Source organism: Natrix helvetica (genome assembly GCF_964273705.1).
Source record: "Natrix helvetica genome assembly, chromosome: 1".
Lineage (NCBI taxonomy): Eukaryota > Metazoa > Chordata > Lepidosauria > Squamata > Natricidae > Natrix > Natrix helvetica.
The window spans coordinates 152,337,702-152,360,651 of record NC_138548.1 but is presented as its reverse complement, the minus strand read 5'-3'; the positions used below and the strand labels follow the sequence as shown (position 1 = coordinate 152,360,651).

At 38.7% G+C, this 22,950-nt stretch overlaps 2 protein-coding genes and 1 long non-coding RNA gene across 4 annotated transcripts in view; 2 read left to right on the top strand and 1 right to left on the bottom strand.

The window, feature by feature from the left end:
• The window catches only part of LOC309384912, a 683,650-nt gene that overhangs the window by 311,310 nt on the left and 349,390 nt on the right, over positions 1 to 22,950 (top strand). The window lies entirely within an intron of this gene.
• Positions 7,779 to 16,048, bottom strand: ARL6IP6 (ARF like GTPase 6 interacting protein 6). Its single transcript, XM_081949308.1, has 5 exons — positions 15,711 to 16,048; positions 15,505 to 15,619; positions 13,788 to 13,838; positions 11,540 to 11,672; positions 7,779 to 7,912 (listed from the first exon to the last, which is right to left on the bottom strand). The coding sequence occupies exons 1-5, from the start codon at positions 15,735 to 15,737 to the stop codon at positions 7,819 to 7,821; spliced, it is 420 nt and encodes a 139-aa protein (XP_081805434.1). The 5' UTR covers positions 15,738 to 16,048; the 3' UTR covers positions 7,779 to 7,818.
• The window catches only part of PRPF40A (pre-mRNA processing factor 40 homolog A), a 38,774-nt gene continuing 31,989 nt past the window's right edge, over positions 16,166 to 22,950 (top strand). For both annotated transcript variants that reach the window (XM_081949282.1, XM_081949281.1), the window contains exons 1-3: positions 16,166 to 16,933; positions 19,695 to 19,832; positions 22,637 to 22,717. In XM_081949282.1, the coding sequence (XP_081805408.1) occupies positions 16,520 to 16,933; positions 19,695 to 19,832; positions 22,637 to 22,717 (633 nt within the window). In that variant the 5' untranslated portion in view covers positions 16,166 to 16,519. The remainder of the gene's footprint in view (positions 16,934 to 19,694; positions 19,833 to 22,636; positions 22,718 to 22,950) is intronic.

Below are 22,950 nucleotides of genomic sequence, written 5' to 3'. Positions count from 1 at the left end.
CTAGTCTGACATGAATGCTACCCTGTTTCCCTGAAAATAAGCCCTCCCTGGATAATAACCCAATCGGGCTCTTAGCGCATGCACTAAAAGAAGCCTTCCCCTGAAAATAAGCCCTCCCCGAAAATATTTAAATGCATGCACAGACAATCCCCGCCATTTCCTCTGGTTGCTTGCTGTGCAAAAAACACGAGGTGAGGAGGCGAGGCTGGAGGGAGGGAAGGGAGAACATGCCTCATGCACCTCACACACTCTTACCTAATGGCTGCTCCCGCAACTCTAGCCACCGTACCCCTTCCGTCACCCTAATGGCCACCACAAAAAGAGTGCCAGGTCCAACCTGCACAGCAGCAGCCATGAGGTGACCATGCTCATGGTCTCCTGCACCTCAAAACTAATAAGACCTCCCCCAAAATAAGGCCAAGCGCCTATTTCGGGGGGGTCAAAAGAAAATAAGACCCTGTCTAATTTTCGGAGAAACACGGTATTACAATTATCTTTCAGAGCAAGCTTTTCAGGAGCAGGGATAAAACGTCTGCCTAGTTCTCCAACCACAGAGGGCTATATTTCTCCAAGCAATGGTTCAGAATGATACCTCACTCCAACTCTGGCAGTTTTTCCCTTTGTTTGAATACATCTCAAGCGTAGATTATTGAGGAATCCATATAGGTAGCATGGGAGCGTGTCAAAGACTCACATTGCTGATCCCAGTACCTGAGTAGTAGGTAGAAGACTGATGTTCTGCCTCAGGTCCCCCTAGAGAGAAACAATTGGGTGAGGCAAGATTATGCTGCCATGAATGCTGAGCCAAGTACACCTCTTAGGCAAAATCTTACTGAAAGGGACGGAACACAATAACTTTAGTGGCAATTACATCACTTCTGCCTTTAGCCATTTTTTCAGTTGATTTGGCTTTTTCTTCCCTTTTTCATAATTCAAGGCTTCACCCCTTAGAGTTCCTCATTACAGTGAAGAAACAGAAAGCATTCTGAGCACAAATGTTGTACTGCCGCAAATAAAATTGACGGGAAGAACAGATAAATCATAGCTTAGAATCTAATTTCTATCACAGGCGTCACTCCAGTAAAGTGATGTGCTTTCAAGATAAGCCATTTTGCAAATCTGAGAGGGGAAAAAAACCCATTTTAAAAAGCAAGAACTTTAATGATTATCTTAAACCAGAATCCCAAAGCTACATTAGCCAAATAACATATGCTACAGAATAAAAATACTAAGCAATGAACCCTTCTCTCAGGTCACAAGCATTTTGCCCAACTCTTTGGTTAAACATCTTTATCCCTAACATGACAGAGGAAGTGCTTGTTCTAGAAAGAGGGCAATGGAGTAGATAATAAGTCTTTTAATCTTTGCTTTATAAAATAAATCATATTTAAAAACATTTCCATTTCTTTTCTTCTCTAAGGCAGCAGGAAGCAAACTGAAGTGTTCTAAAATGTATAGGTCATCATTTCTTACTATTGTGTTAGCTGACACTTATGGAATAGGTAGTGCAAAATATCTACAGAACCTGTGTCTACCTTTGTTTTATACTTCGGATGCAGTCAGTAATCTGCAGATCATATATGACCCAACCAGCATTTAATTTGCAGACCTCTAGCATGCTAAGAATATGAAATTTGAAAACAAAATGCTTAATTTTCAAGTCTGCTATAAACGATGTTAAATTATGTTATATAACAATGTAACATGTTATTATATAATGTTATTTTATTATATAATACTACTGAATATTTTTCTGCAAAAATGATTCTGCAAAGTTAAAGTGAGCTGTTCAAAACATGATGTAACCCACATTGCTTAGATTCTACACGTGTCCATGTAATGCCCTTTGTATTAACAAAAGCAAGAGTTTGAGAATGCATGCTTAGAACTTTTGAGTATATAAAAATGTTTGTATGGCCACTCAGGAAAGCTTTGATTTTACTTTATTATATATTTCCTTTCATTCAGGACTTCAGAGTTGTGTATAAAATATTCCCCCTTCCTGTTGAATATAATAGGGAGGGAAACCTTGGGCGAAGGTTTCCCTCTGGTCCGCCTATCAGGCGGAAAAGACTGGTGGTTCAAATTGATTGGTTCACACTACAGGCGGGAATTTCAAGAGATCTCAGTGGCTGAGCTATCAGACAGCTCCCTTTAAAAGAGGAAGCTGCTGGACAGCACAGACACTTCTGAGTATTGGTCTACTAAATAAAGAGCTGTTGTATTAGCTGAGCGTCCTGCTTCTTCACTCGACCCATACTTAATACCCCCCCCCCTTTTTTTTTGCTACAACATTTCTGAGTGGTTGAGCTAAGACACTGGTCCAAAATCACGTAGTATACTTATGGCTAAGGCTACACTAAAACCTAAGTTTCCTTGCTTTTAGCCCAAACTTTAGCCACAATCTGGTTCTGAAATGGCTTGGATTCTGGGTTAATGCAAACAACCTTCTGCAATCTTCTTTTAAAACGCAGGTTAATTTGCTTCTACCTTGTTCCCTCCCTGACAGCAGCAGAAGAAATAACATTAAGAGCAAAATTGCTGCAAAGCCCCCTTCTGCAACCTTCCAGATATTTTGAGAGCTAAGGGGATGACAGCCAAGTTAAATAGTTTGAAACCTGAAGGCCAGAGGTGAACAGCCACCAATCTTAGAATTTATGTTTGAAGACTGATGCATAACCCAAGTGGTATAATAATAAAATGCCAAATTAAGCCTAGAAGCATTATGCAAAACTCCAGCTCAAGATGTAAATGTACATTTATAATGAACTAAATGACATATGGTTTTATGAGGTCAGGGAGGTGGAACTGGTTGGTGAAAGTGTTTGCCTTCCAGCCTATCTTGATTTTCTGGCACTACGTGGACAATTCCATGCAGTTTTCTTAAATTGAATATTTTTCTGATGTGGTTTGCTATGGACTTCTTCCTAAGGCTGAGGGAGAATAACTGACCTAATCAATCAGTTGGCTTTGTGCCTAAAGTAGGACTAGAACTCCCAATTGCCACGTTTTTAGGCTGATATTAAATCACTACAGCACACTAAACTGGCTCTCAAAAGCCACAGATACTATGATATTAATATATCCTAACATGTTTATTAGGTTATTCAGTAATAACCTAAACATATCCTAACATGTTTATTAGGTTATTCAGTAAGACTCACTATTTAAATATAAACCAGCTTCTCTGTGGATGATTATGCAGTTTAATGTTTCTAGATCAATAAAGTAATATTGTAGTTTAGTAATATTGTAATAATATTAATAATAATATTAAATATTATTATTAATAATAATAATAAAAAGTAATATTGTAGCTTAGGCCCAGGGTACCTGCGAGACCATCTACTGCCACCAGTAGCCTCCCACCGTCCAGTACGATCCCACAGAGTTGGCCTCCTCAGGGTGCCTTCGGCCAAGCAGTGTCGGCTGGTGATCCCAGGGGGAGAGCCTTCTCTGTGGGAGCGCCTTCCCTCTGGAATGAGCTGCCCCGGGAGCTCCGCATAATCCTTGACCTCCGGTCCTTCCGACACGCCCTAAAAAGTTGGCTTTTCCAGCAAGCCGGCCTGGCCTGTTAATGTTAATTTATTTTAAATGTACTGTTTCTTTTTTTAAAAAAAAATCGGTTTGGTCTTTTTGGAATTGGATTTAATCTTCTTTTAACTTTTGTGATGTGTGTTTTTAATGTTGTACGCCGCCCTGAGTCCTTTGGAGAAGGGCGGCATATAAATCCAAATAAACCTAAACCTAAACCTAATATAAAAGCCAGAACAAAACTCAATTGTATTTCTTAGAAAAGTAATTCTCTACACTATTCCAATTATGTTTTAGCATATGCTTTGGTACATATCCAAAGGAATTCTTGCAAGTTTATAATCTGAATATTAAAAAAAAAAAACTTTAAAATAAAATATTTTTTTCTCCAAGCAAGTTTGTATACCTAACAACTGAGATTAAAACTGAGATTAAAAGTACATAGGAAGTCCTGGCAATAATAATAAATCTATAGAAAATATTTCTAACATATGCTTCGTTTGAATGGGAATAATTGATTCATGAACATAATTTTATTCAGATATTAAGTATTACCCATAGTGGCTGCTTTACTTACATAGGCTATAAATGCCTTTTCTTTTCTTGCGTGAATTTATTTGGAAAAAAGATAAAGAGCTGCTCTAAAACCTATTTTATTTCAAACTTTTCTTTATCACATTCTCTGTCACAAAAAAAACGTATCAATAGTGGCATAGATACAAATGGCTAATATAACATAGAAAATATCAAGCAGCGGGGGGCACGCACACACACACACACATGCACATGAGAAGTCCAAAGAGAAATTTGAGATATACATACAAGCCTATTTTAAAAAATCTCAAATTTGGATTTCATTTTCTAAGCAAGTGCAGATTGATGTGCTTTAAAATATTGACTTCCTACTAATTGAAGAAGTACCAACCTAAAAGTCTTGCATATTTGTTCTTTGATATCTATCCAAGGACACTCCTACATCTCTTCTTCTCTATTCCTTCAGGCCACTACACAAAATTTGATCACATTTTTTAATATTTCTCTGGTTGCTGGCAAAGTATCCAGGTAACATTGAAAGGCTTTCAGAAGTGGGTGGTATGAATTGCCCTTCATACAGCCCTTCATAAAATATTCTTCTTTAACTAACATTTTTCATGGAATCTGTTAACATTTAATTATCTATCCACATCATAATTACTCAAATCTCCCGATTCCTGTCACTGCAGTTCCCTTTTCTTCATGCAACATGGATCAGGAAAGCAAAGAGCTGCAAAACTAATTATTCTGGGTTTTCTAATAATTAATCACACTTATATACCTTTCCACAAGCAACTCAGTGTGGCGTGCAGGATTCTTTCTCCTCCAACAGCTGTATTATCCTCTCAAGAACTATCTTGAGAGCTAAACCCATGCAGGCATTATCCATCTACAGCTCTTCTGGGAGGTAATCCCCATTCCCACTGACATCATTTGACTGCCTCTACGCATACTACACAAAAGCCAAGCCCTGCCTTGTGTGGAAGCCAAATTGCTTTCCAGCAAATAAAAGAGGTTCCTGCTGAATTTGCAAGTCATGAGCAATTATGGGGGTAGAACAGAATTTGGATAAGCAAGTTCTGAGCACTCCAGCTTGATGGGCAGGGGTGAAATGCTACTGGTTTGGGCCGGTTCACCCGAATCGGTAGTAAAAAAAATGCTTTAAAAAGGTTTTTAAAAAGTTTCCCACGATCGCACGGCATAGCTGATTGTCACAGCTGATCGTGAGATTGTGAGTCAGTTGTGTAGCTTTTGTGTTATTTTTGTGTAAAGTGTGATAGTTTGTTTTTGAGCTCTGTGACTTTGTGAGGTTCCTGCTTGTTGCACCAAGCCACGCCCACCTGGTCACATGACCACCAGGCCATGCCCACAGAACCGGTAGGGAAAAGTTTTGAATTTCACCATTGTTGACAGGGCTTGAACAAAGCATTCACCACTGTTCCAAAACTACACAGAAAGATTCAAGGTTGCACTGAGAGCCAGTTTGGTGTAGTGGTTAAGGTGCCAGGCTAGGAACCAAGAGAATGAGTTCTAATGCAGCCTTGGGAGTGAAAACCAGTTGGGCGATTTTGGACCAATCGTTTTTTCTCAGCCCAACCCACCTCACAAGGTTGTTGTTCTGTGGAAAATTGAAGGGCAAAGGAGTATTAGATATGTTTGCCGTCTTGAGCTATTTATAAAAAAGAATAAAGGGACAAAAATCAAACAATAGATAATTGATCTTGGGTCTTCCAGCCCTAATTCAACCCTTTCATAATAAGTACACTACGATTGCTGCACATGAGAATTGAGCTTAAAAAGCAATGCCTTCCTTCAGAGCGATAAGGATGCATTGAGAAGAGGATGCAATTTCACAATGATGAAATTTAATCAAATAATTTAAATAAAAAACTTATGCCTATTTTGTAATGGAAGAGGGAGGGAGGGAGGAGGGGGGACAATCAAAGAAATTCAAAAGCCGAATTGTAGCTCCACTGCATTCCAAGATTGCATTGCCAAGGCTAAGTGGCACAATGGTCAAATTTTGGAAGCATAATTTCTAGCTACAGAAGTAAAAAAAAACTCCTGGGAAGTAAAGCACTTCTATTTTTGCCTAACACCTAATCCCAATTTATGCTGCTGAAGCATAATTTGGGTCATTTTGGTGAAAGCATTAGAGTTCTTTTGAAAGAACAGAAATGGGGAACTGATTCCAACTGAGAGGCTTCATTTGCCATTCCTACATTTAACCTCCAAAACATTAACTAACCTGGCCAAAACATTCACCCATGTCTCTTTCTGATCCACAACCAGCCCCTCAGCTGTGAGAGGAAAAAGTGAATTAAGAATAGTTTAAATAATTCAATTACTTGCTCATTGTAGACACCGGAAAATTAAAATAGTTGATAAATATTACAATTGTGCTTTGCTATTCATCAAAATGGATTATTATCCTGCCTTCTCAATACAATTTTTTTTGCATGCTGTGTTACCAGTTTTGTGGAGAAAAACATACCAACAAAGAACCATAAGACAAAGGGTTTTTTTTTAAAAAAAACATTTTTTACTGTATAATCAAAATGTAATGATACCATATGACATTGCTTAAGAACCAGAAATAAATTAACTAACATTTTAGATAAAAAAATTATTGATGGAAGAATAATCGATAAAAGGGCCTTTCAGTTCCTGCAGATACTGATATGTTCCTGATAGTTGATGAATCTCTAGCACAGACATTTGGTGAGTTCATGGTATCAGGGGAAAAGACCTTACATCCATAAAAAAAATGGTATCAACCAAATGTGTTTTCAACCCTTCCTTATGTTGAAAGAGAATAAACAGGTTTACACTGAATTAATTTCACTACAAAACCCTTAATCACTCATTACATTTTCCTGCTGTTCTAATGAGCAACAGGAACTTTCCCCATAGCATTTTAGAAATACAGAATCATAATTCAACAAATACATGGGTTTTTTCTGTGTCAACACATTTTTGTAAAAAACATCTTTACTTGTACATCTTTACTTATTACAAATAATGTCGACTTCATTTTTTTCATTTTGCCTAATCACCTATAAGTACCTTAATTTTTAATTATTTGCAAATACTGCAAAATACCAATTTATTTTGGTATTTTTATTTATCCAAGAACACCAAGCTATTTAAACAATAATTTACATTATTTTCAGTAATTTCTAGTCCATGGGAGTTCTAATACAAAGTATTTGAGGCTTAAAGAGTGGGAAGGCAGAAGGGTTAATACTGCATATTGAATACACACATGGGGAAAAACACTTCAAATTATTGTATCAATGAAAAAAATACCTATCAAAGCAATTTAAGCTCGATACATGACCCCCTGTTAATCAATAATATATTTTTAAAAACCTAATTCCAGTAAATAAAACACTTTGACTTAGCATAAAGCACAACCCAATAAGTTGTTGCTATACATGAGGCATATTCAAGAACAGAACTGATTTTAAATTTATTTAATGGTATACAAAAATACTGTAGGAAGATCTTCAGAATTAAACATCACCATTCTTTCTTAGTCGAGGCTGCCAAGTGGAATCTGAAAATGGTTCCTTAAATGCGTGGGTTGACTTTCCTTGTCAAATCTCATCAGTTCATGTGTTTTAATATTTTCCCTCAGCGATATTAAACAAAACAAATAAGGGAAGTATAGCAAATACCATATTGTGTACAAATGGCTGCCAGGTTGGTTTCAAGAGCTATATTCTGAAACACAGATTTAAAAGCATATTATAAAAGATACCAGGCTATAGTGAAAGCTGCCACGATTCCATTCAATATAGCCATACTATAACCCATGTGAAAAGAGTGTCCCGTCAGTCGCCTGGGAAAAAAAGATCAATTAATTGATTAACAGATTAGAGAGGACAGATATTTCAAGCCACAAAACATTTTATATAGATAAACTGGCTTCATTTTAATGCTTACTATATGCTAATATGTATGTGCCGCTGAACAGAGTAATACCACCTAGTGAGCTGCCCTTTCATTGTTTCCAAATTTTAATTCCTTCTCAGTATTCTAAATTTGTATACAAACTTTTTGCATTTAGTCACCACCTAACATTTGCACCGATGGATATCTCATGCACATCCCACCAGCCAGCTTTACAAACCATTATGGCAAATATTGCAGATAATGTTCTTACGTAGTCTTAAAAATGTTTGTGTAAAAGTTCTTGGGTGAAACATGCTGCCATTTCCCAATCAAACAGGATTTGAATGATAAGGAAATGTGGCGGAATGAGCTCACAATAAGGTTTAAGACCACCCAAATTATACAACTATTTTTAGGGATACGTCTGTGCCCACCTAGACCGGCAACTAGCCTAAAGATGTTTTCTTCATTATTTTAAATTATCACTACACAGTATAATCAGTGTATGAAAACACTAATAAATATTACTTAACCTGACACGTTTAGACTTACTGTATATATTTGTCTATTCGTATGTACCAACACATACAATGGAAGCCACATATAAAAATATGCTATTCTTGGCAGAAGTACACTATTTTGCATATTCCAAAAGAAGACACTTTTGGAATATGCAAAATAGCATGAAAGCCCACCTGGAGTTTGCAAAAAAGCACCTGAAGGACTCTCAGACTGTGAGGAACAAGATTCTCTGTCTGGTGTGATGAAACCAAGATTGAACTGTTCGGCCCCAATTCTAAACATTATGTCTGGATAAAACCAGGCAACGCTCATTACCTGCCCAATATCATTCCAACAGTGAAGCAGGGTGGTGGCAGCATAATGCTGTAGGGGTGCTTTTCAGCAACAGGGATGGGAAGAGTGGTCAGGATTGAGGAAAAATTGAATAGAGCAAAGTACAGGGATATCCTCAATGTAAAACTGTTCCACAGCGCTCAGGGGCTCAGATTCGGGACAACTCTGTGAATGTCCTAGCCAGAGCTCTGACTTGAACACTATTGAGCATCTCTGGAGGGATCTGAAAATGGCTGTCCACTGATGGTCGCCATCCAACCTGACTGAGCTTGAGAAGATTTGCAAGGAAGAATAGCAGAAAATCCCCCAATCCAGATGTGCCTAGCTTGTCACGTCATACCCAAAAAGACTTGAAGCTGTAATTGCTGTCAAATGTGCTTCAACAAAGTACTGAATGAAGGGTTTGAATACTTATGCCAATGTGATACTTCAGGGTTTTTTTTTCTTTTTAATAAATTTACAGACATTTCTAAAATTCTGTTTTCCTTTTGTCATTATGGAGTATTGAGTATAGATTAATGAGAAAAAATGAATTTCAACAGTTGCAGAACTAGGCTGCAGCATAACAAAATTGACAAAAGTGAAGGGGGTCTGGATACTTTCTGAATGCACTGCATATTTTTTTAATTCTTAAATTAAAGAGCCTACAACTTGGCACTCCATAGTGGCCTCCCATTTCGGTTCTAACCAACCCTGACTGTGTAACATCCAAGATCAACAAAGTCTCTAGCTGTAAGATATGTATCATATTCTGATAGAAAGAATAACAATGAATTCAAACTCAACTGACTGAATTCTGATTGCCCTATCAAGATCTATTATACATGGATTTTACATGGTTTTTACCATATATTTACATTGTCTAGAATTCTCAAGAAAAAAAATGAATTTTATACTTTGGGTTGTAAAAATTATGTTACAATACACTCTGCTGGCCAACTCCTGAAACTGCTTAATTTGTTGCTTTAATATACAAATTTGAACATTGCTCCTAATACAACAATTTCTACAGGCAATTTCTATTAGATAGAAGCAAATTATTGAATCTATTTAGAAAGTAAATTTGGGGTCCATTCATTCTTGATCCTTATTCTTGATCCTTATTTTCTTGCTTTACCACACCCTTAAGTACTTCGTGATTTACCCAGTCTTCTTAATAGTCATGTTCATTTCTTTTGACAAATACAATTCCTCACAATACGTCATATACGTATTACATCATGTTTTTGCCCTCCCTGGCCCCCAGAAGCACGATGAAGTACTCCACAGGTCTCGTTCTTGCATATATTTCTGCCATCATTTCCACTTCTTAATTTTTTTCCATCTAGTTTCCCTTCTTTAATGTACACAAATTAATCAGGTTACTCTGTTGTTGTTTTTTGCAATTTATGTATACATTACAGCCATTTTTAAATCACACATACCACATTTTTCAGAGTATAAGACACACTTCAGCCTTCTAAAAGTGGGTGAAAATTTCAGTGTGTCTTATAGACCGAATACGGGCCTGTTTTTGGCCTCCCGAACCTTCTGTGCATCACATTTTTGCCCTTCCCGGCCCCCAGAAGCACTATGAAGTGCTCCACACGTCTCGTTCTTGTCAAAAATGGGTCTGTTTGGCTCCTGAACCCTCTGTGCATCGTGTTTTCACCCTCCCCGGCCCCCAGAAGCACTCTGCAGGCCAAGAATGGGCCCGTTTTTGGCAAAAAGGGATGTGCAGAGCACTGCAGAGTGCTTCTACGGGCTGGGGAGGGTGGAAACGTGACGCACAGAGGGTTCAGGAGCCAAACAGGCCTATTTTTGGTGAAAATGAGGCGTGTGGAGCATTTCATAGTGCTTCTGGGGGCCGGGGAAGACAAAAATGTGATGCACATAAGGTTTCTTTCTTGTTTTCCTCCTGTAAATCTAGGTGCATCTTATAGTCCCATGCATCTTATTGTCCGAAAAATACAGTAATTGTGCGGCCTTCAATAAATTTATTTTTAGATTCATATTTTTTTAAAAATACTTAAATTTCAAAGAAAAAATAAAATATGTAATAAAAATTAGAAAAAAAGAAAAAAAGAAGAGACATTTAAAAGTGGCAAAAGAAAGAAAAAATAAAAAAGACTTCCAATTTTCCTCATTACAGATACAAATATATAACCGGTAAATCATTTCTTATTCTAAGTTAACCATAATATAACCAACATCTAATCATAATACTTAAACAATGAAACAAATCATGCTTTGATATTTATAGTCATTCCTTTATCCTTGGTGTATATTAATAAACTTACTATTAAACCACATGACATTGGTGATTCTCATTGATCCTATCATGATTCTCATGCATTCTTGGCCCAACTAGTCTTTCTATACCCTCTCATTTTTATCAATCCATTTATGAAATTGAATCATTTAATCTTGATTTTTATTTTTCCCTTCAATTGTTAATTCATGCTTGTTACTTTTTTTCCTATTACATTGCAAGCCACAATCTTCCATATTTATAGTCATCACTAGATGAGCCAGTAGATAATGTTCTCCATCCTCCATTATGACTTCTGCCAATCAAAGTTTTTACATAAAGTCCTTTCATAACAATGAAGAGTATAAATGAACCAAGAAAACTCCTCAGTATTACAGGAGATCATGTGAAATGTTGCATCCATTTCTTATGGCAGATATCTAAGCCCAATATCCATTAACATTTGATTCTTTCTAAATTGATACTCACTTAAATCGTGCAGGTGAGAGTGGAGTAGGAGGAAACATTCCTGGTTCAAATGAATCAAAATAAATGACAGTCCAGGAAAAACTGCAACATGACAGCCCAGTCAACATGGCTAGAACAAGAAGACTCCAAAATCCTTATGGAAGAAAAACTCAATTGTAAATAATGAAGGCTAGAACATTTTGGATGTAAATACATACACTGATTCAGAGGATTTTAAAGATTAATATGCAATTGAAACAAGGAGGTTATTTTCTTGGGATAGATGGACAAACATCTGCTCCTTTCATCCCTCTGCTGGGGCTCCCCATCGCTGGTCGGCTTCACAATTAATAGGGCTTTCTATTAGGACAGGTAGAGGAAAAGGATGCTGCACTAGGAGGAGCTCTTAAAAAGCTTCAGGGAGCTGAAGATGACAATTAAATTTCTAACCTGGAACGTTAATGGTTTAAATTCACCACAAAAAAGGAAAAAAAATATTTCACTATCTGAAACAATTTAAAAACGATGTAATTTGTTTGCAAGAAACACATATTAGAACACAGGATCAGAAATACTTGATGAACGCAAGATTGGGACCATACTTTGTGGTATAGTTATATACTTAAGAAAAGATTTAAAGGCTGAATTAATCGAAGCAGATCGTCAAGGAAGATATATTGCAATCGAACTACTAATAGAAGGAAAGAAAACACTCTTAACAGGAGTATATGCTCCCAATCAACAAGAAAATTTTTACAAGTTGCTTCATACTAAATTAACACAATGGGATTATAGATCGTGTATATTATTGGGTGACTGGAACGGACTGGAACGGAGTACTGGACACCATCAAAGACAAAGAGGTCGCCTTGACCATGAACACAGTTCTGATACAATAAGGTATACATTTCAAATGTGAATATCCCTAACAAAAATGTCCCAATTCTAACGCCAAGAAATGTTAACAACTATCTGGAATAAACCAAAATGTTAATAGACTTATCTTATTTTTTGGTTTATAAGATGCACTCCCCCTACCCGCAAAGTGGGTGGAAATGTCTGTGCGTCTTAGAAAACAAATGTTGCCAAAGGCTCGCCCACCCAATGGCCCTTTTCCACCTCTGCCTCCCAGCAATTTGCCTCCTTGCAGCGAACAGCCTGGTCAGCTTCAGCACACCCTGATTTAGCATGAGCAGCTGATTGGCAGTTGGATCAGCCTCTCGGAATACCACAAATCAGCTGTTCCAGGCTGCGGGAACCACCACTGCCACCTATCACCGCCGCCTATTGCTGCCTCCGCGCATCCCATTTTCGGCCACCGCACACCCCATTTTCAACCTCTGCGTGTCCTGTTTTTGGCTTCTGCTTGCCCATTTTCAACCTCTGTATGTCCCATTTTCATCCCGTTCCAAGCAGTAGCAATAGGCAGCGGCGATCCCTACCACCTGGAATAGGCGGAAAACAGGATGTGTGGAGGCCAAAAATGGGGCATGCGGAGGTAGCAATCCCCGCAGCCTGGAACAGCTGATCAGCGGCATTCTAGGAGCCCAATCCAACTGCTAAACAGCTGATCGTGCTAAGTCAAGCTGTGGTGAAGCTAACCAGGCTGTTTGCTGTTTGCAAGGAGGCAAATTGCTGGGAAGCAGGAGCAGATTTTTTTTCTTGCTTTCCTCCCCAAAAGCTAGGTGCGTCTTATAGTGCGAAAAATACAGTACATCATGTCCAAGGAAAAAGCACAATATAACTCTAAATATATTTGGTTAGTCCCTTAATTATACTGTACCTATTTAACTATTCTTAAAAGTGCAGTCATGATTACTGTGTTTGTGCTTTTCTTTTTCATCTTATTGTTCTGTAGAAAGTGATCATCAATTTAAATAGACAAATAGAGTGGGTAGAATAAAGATGATCCACAAAGCTCTGACACTCTTATGACTACCAGCATACTTTGTGGATATTACAATTTGAAATTTAAATGTTTTTGTATGATGAACCCCATCTATTCTACTCTCATAAAAATATTACTAGGTAGAGAATAATAATATATGCTTTATTTTTAATAATAATTCTTATTAAAGATTAGGAATCAAAAAGTAACTACAGAAATTCAAATTTGTAGGTAAGAAAGCAGATCAGTTATAGGTATTTTAATGATATAGCAGCATACATTAATTTATGAACGAATTGCAAAATGTTCCATTTCTGTCAAAAGGAATACCCATAAGGAAATTGTCACAATTCCAAAATGAAGTTACAAAATAAGCCTCACCTAAAACGCTGGTTTCCATACTATCCATTTTCTCTTTTTCGTGTCCTGGATCTATAAATAAAAATAGTTTATTTTTATTTTAATTTTTTTAAAGTATTTTAACATTTACAAGAAATTTTAAATCAAGCCAACTATTATGGAATGGGAGACAAGAGATCAACAAGTTTTCCTACTAAACGAGCTTTCAATTTAATATTCAGTGAAAAATTGAGTTATATTTTGAAAAAAAGCTGGAATTAATTTTGTCTGCTATTGTGTGTCACTTAAGCTAGATGCGTATGATTGCTCTGATGGTCAGGTTGGCCCACCCATCCACCTCTGCACTTTACTTACCTAGATCATCTCAGCTGATTCACGCAGCTAAGGTTAGGTCTACTTGGCCCAAAACTAACACTTGTAACAGATTCCTCGATGTTTTTGAAGGAAAGGAAAGTTGGCAGCTTTTCTTTCTGACTTTTCTGTGGACCACAGTAAAATACATGGGAAAATCCCATTTGAATTAATACAAATTTAGGGTTAGGGCTAAGGTTAGGTGTACTTGGTGTCATAGCCCAAAACTAATGTTTCAGATATATTCCTTGAGGTTTTTGAAGGAAAGGAAAGTGGGCGGCTTTTCGTTCTGAGTTTTTTGTGGACTACAGTAAAATACATGGGAAAATCCCATTTGAATTAATACAAATTTAGGGCTGGGGTTAGGGCTAGCGTTAGATCTCCTTGGTGACATGGATGAAAACTAACACTTGGAACAGATTCCTCGATGTTTTTGAAGGAAAGGAAAATTGGCATGAGTTTTTTGTGGACCACAGTAAAATACATGGGAAAATCCAATTTGAATTAATACAAAATTAAGGGTTAGGGTTAGGGTCAGGGTTAGGTCTACTTGGTGTCATGGCCCAAAACTAACACTTGGAACAGATTCCTCGAGGTTTTTGGAAGAAAGGAAAATTGGCAACTTTTTGTTCTGAGTTGTCTATGCGCCACAGTAAAATACATAGGAAAATCCCTTTTGAATTAATATGAATTTAGGGTTAGGGTCAGGGTTAGATCTCCTTGGTGACATGTATGAAAACTAAGGCTAGGAATAGATTCCTCGAGGTTTTTGAAAGAAAGGAAAGTTGGCAGCTTTTCATTCTGAGTTGTCTTTGGACCACAGAAAAATACATAGGAAAATCCTATTTGAATTAATATGAATTTAGGGTTAGAGCTAGGACTAGGGTTAGGTCAGATTCCTCAATGTTTTTGAAGGAAAGGAAAGTTGACAACTTTTCATTAAGTGTTGTTTGTGGACCACTGTAAAATACATGGGAAAATCCAATTGTCAATTAAAATGAATCTAGGATTATGGCTAGGTCTACTTGGAGTCGTGGTTGAAAGGTAATGCTAGGTACAGATTCCTAGTGGTTTTAGAATAAAAGGAACACTGACAATTGTGCATTTGGTGTTGTTTTGGGGACCACTTTAAAATACATAGGAAAATTCCATCGGAAAGAAACTGAAATTAAGGTTAGATCATCTTGGAGTGATGCCCAAAAATTAATGCTAGGGATAGATCCTTCAAGGTTTTTCTAAGGAAAGCAACTTTTGACAGCTTCTCTTTCCAAGCTGTTTTTGGACCCCAGGAAAATACATGGGAAAATCCCATGGCCATGAAACTGTATCTAGGGTTAGGGTTAAGGTTAGGTCTACCTTGCCCTGTTTCTCTCCCGCCCTGCCTCACCTCGCAGCGCCAGGCAAGCGATGGCTATCAGGAGCGCCAGCAAGGCAACCATCGCCAGGCAACAGAGCACCGAACAGGTCCTGCTCGGCCACTTACTCCCCGCGGCTTCGGGCCCCTGCCAAAAAATAATAACGAATCAATTCCAAGCCCTCCGTAAACTCCGCCTGAAGTCTCAACCAGCCCCCTTCACCTCTGCCCTAACTAACCGCAACAACTGCCCGGCGCGCCTCCATGGCAGTGGAATAGTCGCTTTTTAGGGGGCGGAGAGGCGGGAAAAACGCTTTCCAAAGAGCCCTTGAAATAGTTCCCCACCAGGAGGAAACCTATCGAACTTGATGCGGCGGCGGCAGCAGCGGCAGAAGCGAAGCCCCGCTTGGTTTTTCCGAACGCCGCCGACCTCTCCCGCCCAGCCACGCCCACCGTCTGAGCTTGGAACTCCCATGCTGCCCCTGTTCCATTTAGGGAAACTCAGCGTACGCGCGTGGGGCGGGCTCTAGCCTTCCCTTCGTCGCCACGTTCCTTTATTTTATTTTATTTTCCCCGCCTTGTTTTTCGCCTCAGAAATGGTACCTCTTGGCTTCCGTAGCTCCGCCCATCAACCTCCGTCGCTCGGAGCGAGCTGCTTTCCCAGCGTCCTCTGCGCTGCGCGCGTCTCTCTTTCCCCCCTCCTCGCCTCCATTCCGGCTCCTACTTTCCCCCCCACCCACCCTGCACACACACACACGCCGATCTTGGGCGCTGGGCCGCCTTCGGCGAGAGGAGCAGCAGAAGCCCCTCCCCTACCGGCGCGAGGTTTTGTTCTTCCCTCCTCCGGCCGCGTGCGCGGTGATCCCACCTCGCAGACTTCCGACCAGTAACCCTCTCCTCCCCCTCCTGCGTCCCCGGTCTTGTCTCCCTTCCCTTCTTCTCTGTTCGGTTTCCGGCTAACGGTCTCCCCCTCGGATCCCGGCGGAACTAAGCAGAGCCGGCTCAGCGGAGCCAGGCCTGCGCCGGGGGGGGGGAGGGGGGGAAAGCGATGTCAGGTGGAGACTCGGCGGCCGCCGCGGCCTCTCCTCAGCCGTTGCCCTTCTCGCTGCCCAAGCCTCCCCCTTTGATGCAGCTCAACCCCGGCGAAGGCGTGCGCCCTGTGGGAGCTCCCGGGCCGGAACAGTCGCCGAAAAGCGCCCGCATGGGAGGCCGGCCGGACTGGCCTACCGGGAAGCCCGTCAGTCTTCTGGCACCTCTGCTTCCCCCGCGCGGAGAACCCGAGCCGCTCCTTCCCTTCGGGCCGGCTTCTCGCCAGCCTCTCCGCGGGAGGCTCCTCGGCAGGGGCGGCGGCGGCGGTAACAGTGCGGGCGGCGGGAGCCTCCTCAACCCTGCGATGAGACTGGGCGCCGGCGGGGGAGGAACTGGCGGCGGCGGCGGCGGCATGGGCCGAGATGCTGTTATGGTAGGTGGACAGGCGATTTGGGGCTGCTGCACTGGTCTTAAGTGTGAAAAATAGTCATAAGTCATTTTTGCAGTTTTATAACGGCCACTAAATAAACTTGTAAGTCAAAGACTACCGTGTTTCCCTGAAAATAAGATCTTTCCTGAAAACAAGCCCCAACTTGATTTTCTGCTATTTTTGGGGAGTGAGGGAAAGTTGGGGTGGGATGGGAAGCGAAAGTTAAATTGCTTCGGTTTCGGCTCCCCTGCCAAATTTCATATATCGTGAAGTAAAAAAACAACAAATCCTTCTAGTTATCCTGACTAGTCGCAAGTGACTTAGAGTTAATATCGACTCCTGGTGTCTGCCGGGCCTGCAATTTTCCCTCAGAGTTTACAGGTGCACTTATTTGAATGGTAACGGTAGGCTGGCGGTCTTTGGGCACAGGTTTTTAAGACTGTTTAGCATCCAGATGGCACGGGAGACTTAGCTAATGCCTGAATGCTGGATGAACGTTGAACTTGTTTCTTGATATCTATGGAGATTCTCAAGTCATCCAGGTCATGTTTGTCCCAAAGGTGCTTTTTTCCCCCCTCAAGATGCGCCTGGACTTTCTGGTTTCCCCTTGAAGATGTTTCGCTTCTCATCCAAGAAGCTTCTTCAGAGGTGAAGAAGCTTCTTGGGTGACAAGGGAAATGTGAAAAAGCATCTTGATAATCAGAATAGAAATAGAATAGAATAGAATTCTTTATTGGCCAAGTGTGATTGGACACACAAGAAATTTGACTTTGGTGCATATGCTCTCAGTGTACATAAAAAGATACATTCGTCAAGAATCATAAGGGACAACACTTTTGTCAAATTGGCTTTCTTTTCCCTGTACTTAGAAAGGAACACCAGAAAGGTCTGTTAAGTGCATATTTTTCCACCATTCCAGAGAATGATGAGATTTAATCTTTGCAGTGGTGCCTATGGGAGGGAATCAATAGGAATTTGAATAGAAAAAAATAGGAATATTATATTATCATTTGAAAAATCTCCAGATCAGCATTGTTGATTATGTGCCATCACATTCTTTTCGATTTCTAACAACCATATCGATGCCTTGATCGTCTATTCCTAACCTGGTCTTTCAGGGCTTCTTATGCCAATGTTACTGAGTCCATCCACCTTGTTGGTGGTCATCCTTTCTTTCCTCTTTCCTTCTAACTTGCCTACCATTAGAGCCTTTTCCAGAGAGATAGGTCTTCAGATTTGCTAGATTTGTAGTGATTTAATTATAAATAGGATTTGACAAATTGAAAACTATTTGGCATGATTATTTGGAACACCGAACCGGAATTCTGGAGGACTACAGTTTAGAATAAAATTATTTATAAATATTTGTTTATTTTATTCATTTATTGATTTGAGTAATCCATTGATCAATATATGTGAAGCATTTGAACAGTTGTAACTTTATGTTTCACAAGTTGCCAAGTCTTATTACTATTTTCAAACAAAGTAGGTCAATGACAATATTGTTTACAGGGATATTTAATAAACTTTTATCATTAATAGTGCTTAGTTCCTAAGAAAGATTATGCCACTTATACTTGAATCTGTCTAATATACATGTTATTTCAAAGATAGTTGAAAAAAATCAAATCATTATTCCCATCCCAAAATGTCATTAAAATTTTAAAATAGCAAAATAACATCTTAACAAAAAGTATTCCCATTTGATTGCAGAACAAAGATGAGTGACTTGAAATACATAGTTTCCTGTATGTGGCACTTGAAAAAGCCCACTTGCAGATTACCCTAATAATGATTGGAGAAAACAATACAAATAAAAAGGTTGTTTTAAGTGATCTTTAGTCGGGATTATGCACAAGGAGATAGCCAAATGCTATTTCATTTAAGGTCTAAAAGTCATAAATCACTAACAAGCTAATGGCTAGGGTACATGATATAATTTATTTTTAGTAAAACTCACGTCTGCCTCAATATTTGCACTGAATAGTCTAAGTTAGCTGATAGAAATTCATAAAGCTATGTTTTTAATTCTATACAGCTAAAACATGAGAAACATACAAGCAGTTTTCATTATTTTTATTTCCATGCTTTAACTTTTACTTATTTAATACATTTAAACCAATAAATTAAAATTAATTAATGATCTAATTGCTTTAGGCCTGTCAGTGGAAATCTGGATGTTTTATTTAAATTGTTTATAGCTACCCTATTTAGTGGACTCTGTTGGAGGCAGTGAACTGCTATATGTATATTTCAACTACCATTTTATCAGAAAACATGATCAGGTTTTACAGTTTATATTTTCAGAAGAATGTTTTGTGACATTCTCATCTGGCAGAAAATATATTTCAGACTGGATCATTTGAAATCTGATGTACAATGTTTCAATCACAGAATGCCTTGTTCAAACACAAAACAATAGTGTTTGAGTGCAAAATGAGCTGTTGTAACATTTTGAAGCGTTTCATATACAAAATTGATTGAAATGTTTTGTACATCCCTAATACTATACTTTTTTTTCTTGGAGACTTGTCATATGTCAAATACAAATAGTAATTACAATAATAAAATAGCAAGTTTTTAAATTATCATGAGTTGTAATATTCATAAAGGGAAAAAATAAAACATTTATATATTGACAACACTGGCGATGTTGTAACAATTTAAAATATCCTGCTCTTTGAGAGTCCTAACTAACCAGATTTGGAAGATAGCTTGTTTCTGTTTTGCTTGTTTTCCTAAAATCCTAAACTGTGTTTTTCAGATGGGACATCCAGGCATGCCTCACTACCCACCCATGGGAATGCATCCTATGGGCCAGAGGCCCCCCAACATGCCTCCAGTATCTCATGGGATGATGCCTCAAATGATGCCTCCAATGGGAGGACCACAAATGGGACAGGTAAATAGGCTTCTGTGATTTTGTTGAAACAGTACTGTAATCTCTTATCTTTTAAAAACTTCCCATAGGTCATTAGGAATTGGCACTGATTCATATCAGTACAGTCCTCTTAATCTCTTTTTCTCATTATTCCTGACTTAAATGATTTCAGAAGATTTTTTTTTTCTTAAACAGGTCAGTTATTTTTCTGCATAACATTTGGGATAGGAAAGTATGTTAGCCTTACGTTCCTTACTATTTGGTTGAATCCTTACTTCTCAATATATTTCTCCTGTATGCCAATAAGTAGTTTAGTCTTTTTTGGATCTGGGCTTTTATTTTCCCTTTTTGTCGTGGCCTTAGCTCTGTGTGTTCAGTGTGATATAGCAGAATTTTTTTTAAAAAAAAAACCTTTGCTTACTACTCTAGATAGTAATCCCAGTACTCTACTGTCCATACTTACACTACTTCATACCTTGAATTTTAAACTCACTCTTAGTATTAGTCCTGCACAATGTAAAAAGCTTTCGTCTTTTCTGATGAATAAAGGGCATTCTGTTCTCATGTGGCATTAAAGATCATGTAAGTCCTTTGGGTTCTGGACAGCATCATAATTTGTTAGTGCAGATGCATGTAGTTTAAACAAGGTTGAATGATGAATGGGGAACATGAAAAGTAATTTGAGCAGTTCAGCTACTTATCTTATTACCCATTAATTGCAAAGCCCCTAATTATCAGCCTATTTAACATAGCTGATCAAATTCCCTAGGCCTTGCTTTGAATTAAATTGTTGTTCTGCTCACATTACTGTTGCCTGGCATATTTTACTGCTTAGCTATCATGAGGAATTCATAGAACGCAAATGGGCAATCTTGCACATATTACTAGAAATGAATTCCAAGAAATGTAAGGCAGGCTGTATGTGTTTGGCACTTAAAATATGGAGAATTATGTCTTGGATATGAGGTTATTGTCCCATTCATTTAAACAACCCAAGTACTTCAAGGAATATTATTTTTCTGTTTAAGGAAAAAACTAACAAATCTTTAGACGCTTTTTAAAATCACTTTTGGGGGCTACTGTGTTCCACTTATCCAATTTGTTTTATCATATTTCACACAGTTTATTCTTACTTAAACAACATTTTTTTCCTATTGATATTGGTACTTCCTTTCTCCAGGCACTGATTTATAGATATCTTGAGTTGTGCATCAAGTGATATGTCATAAAATTAAGGCTGTCTCCAAGCACTTAAAGCAGGACTACCATTTAGAGACAATGGGTTATAAATCCATGTGTTGAGAGCCGCCACATAGTTGATAAACCCCTGGAGCTTTGTGGCTTTCCTAAAACCTGGATTTATCAAGCACAAATGTTTTATTTTATGGGCTAGAATATAATTGGTGGCCTATATTCTGAAAGTGTTTCTAAAACTATTTGGATGGAGATATTTAGGGAGCAACTCTTGGTTGGAACACACTTATTTGGAAGCAGCAGTGGGGCAAGACTCCTTTCTTCTCCTGCTTCTACAGGATGGTGGGGAATGGGAGGGCCACTCCCATTCTTTCTTCTCTTCCTCACGCTTCCAAGAAAACCTTGTGGATTGAGGGTGGAGCAGTAGCCCTACCAAATACCTCTCCCTCCACACAAGATGGAAGGTAAGAGGGAGCAATAACCTGATGCTCCCTGAAGATACATGGGAATGGGGTTATTTGGCCAACCCTTCAGGGATTGTCATTACATATTTGGGGGTTGATTTCCCTAACACTACTTGTGGGATCTGCCAACAAAATTAGCCGAATATGGCCAATTAATTATATTATGTGTTGCCATCCTCTTAGTCCCCAATGAGGACTGATGAAAATTTCACAAAACCTCTGCCTTTCTTTCAGAAAGTTTTTTCTGGTTAACGGCCATGTGCATACACAAGGAAATTAGCTCTATATGATAAAATGCCTTGGGTCTTTGCCCAAGCTGGCTTGTATTAGACCCTTGTGTGTATTTGTCTTGCAGCATCATTGTCAGAATAAGAATTGTCCCTCACTATATTTATACTAATTTAAGGAATAAGGAAAATGATATGGTTTAATTGGTTAAGGTACTTTGCATCCTTGTTGCATGCCTTTCTCCGCTTTTTAACAGTTCATGTTTTTGAACCCTGCAGTCATAATTCTTAAACTTTGTAGTTCTCTTCATCTTGGAACATCTTTGCAGCATAACTCTAACTCCAGCCCTGTGAGACAAGTTCTTCAGGTATTATCCTCTGTTCATAGATGAGGTAAATGAGCCCTCAAGATTAATAGAGTTTACATAGGTCACAGGGAATTGGTTTGGGAATTAGAGGTGTTGGAGTTTTAAATGGATTGGGGCCCATTTCTTCAATGACTTGCAAGTAATCTAATGTTTGGGTTTTAAAAAATATATGACACAAGCATATGGGCCCGTATTCTTGTTTATCTTTCTGAGATCCCTCCATACCAGTCTGCTTCTTTCTTCATGTTTTGTCTTGGGTTCCCTTTTGAAATACAATCAAGAGTAGATGAACAATTGTGTCCTTATTTGTTGGCCCTCAGCAATTAATATCTTGCCTATTTTAATGCTTCTGGTCATTTAGAGCTTTAATACTATTTATTTGGAACATCATCCGACAATTGCTGGATTCCTTTGTTAAACTTATATACCCTTTTATAACTCTACTCCTTTGTTATGCCCCAATTTACCTGTTTGTGAACAGGATTAAACTATATCCTCCCATCAACAAAAAATAGTTACAGATGTAGCGTGTCTAGTTGTAAACAAATACAATAATCATATTTTGATTGTAGATGCCTGGAATGATGCAGACAGTGATGCCTGGAATGATGGCACCCCATATGTCTCATGGCCCCATGCAGCCAACAGGACCGGTAAATATTCTGTTTACAATTTTGAAGTATTTGCTCTCTACTGTACTGATTTCTGTATCCTTTTCCTGAACCTTTTCCCTAATATACCGTTCAGTATCTTTTATATTAGAACAATTCCCCAACTTGAGCCACTATTGCTAATTATTTCAAATTTATATAATGAAAAATGCTAGAGTGAGAATATGATTGTTTCACGTTTCATTATAAGGTAGCCTGAGGTGTTCAATAGATGG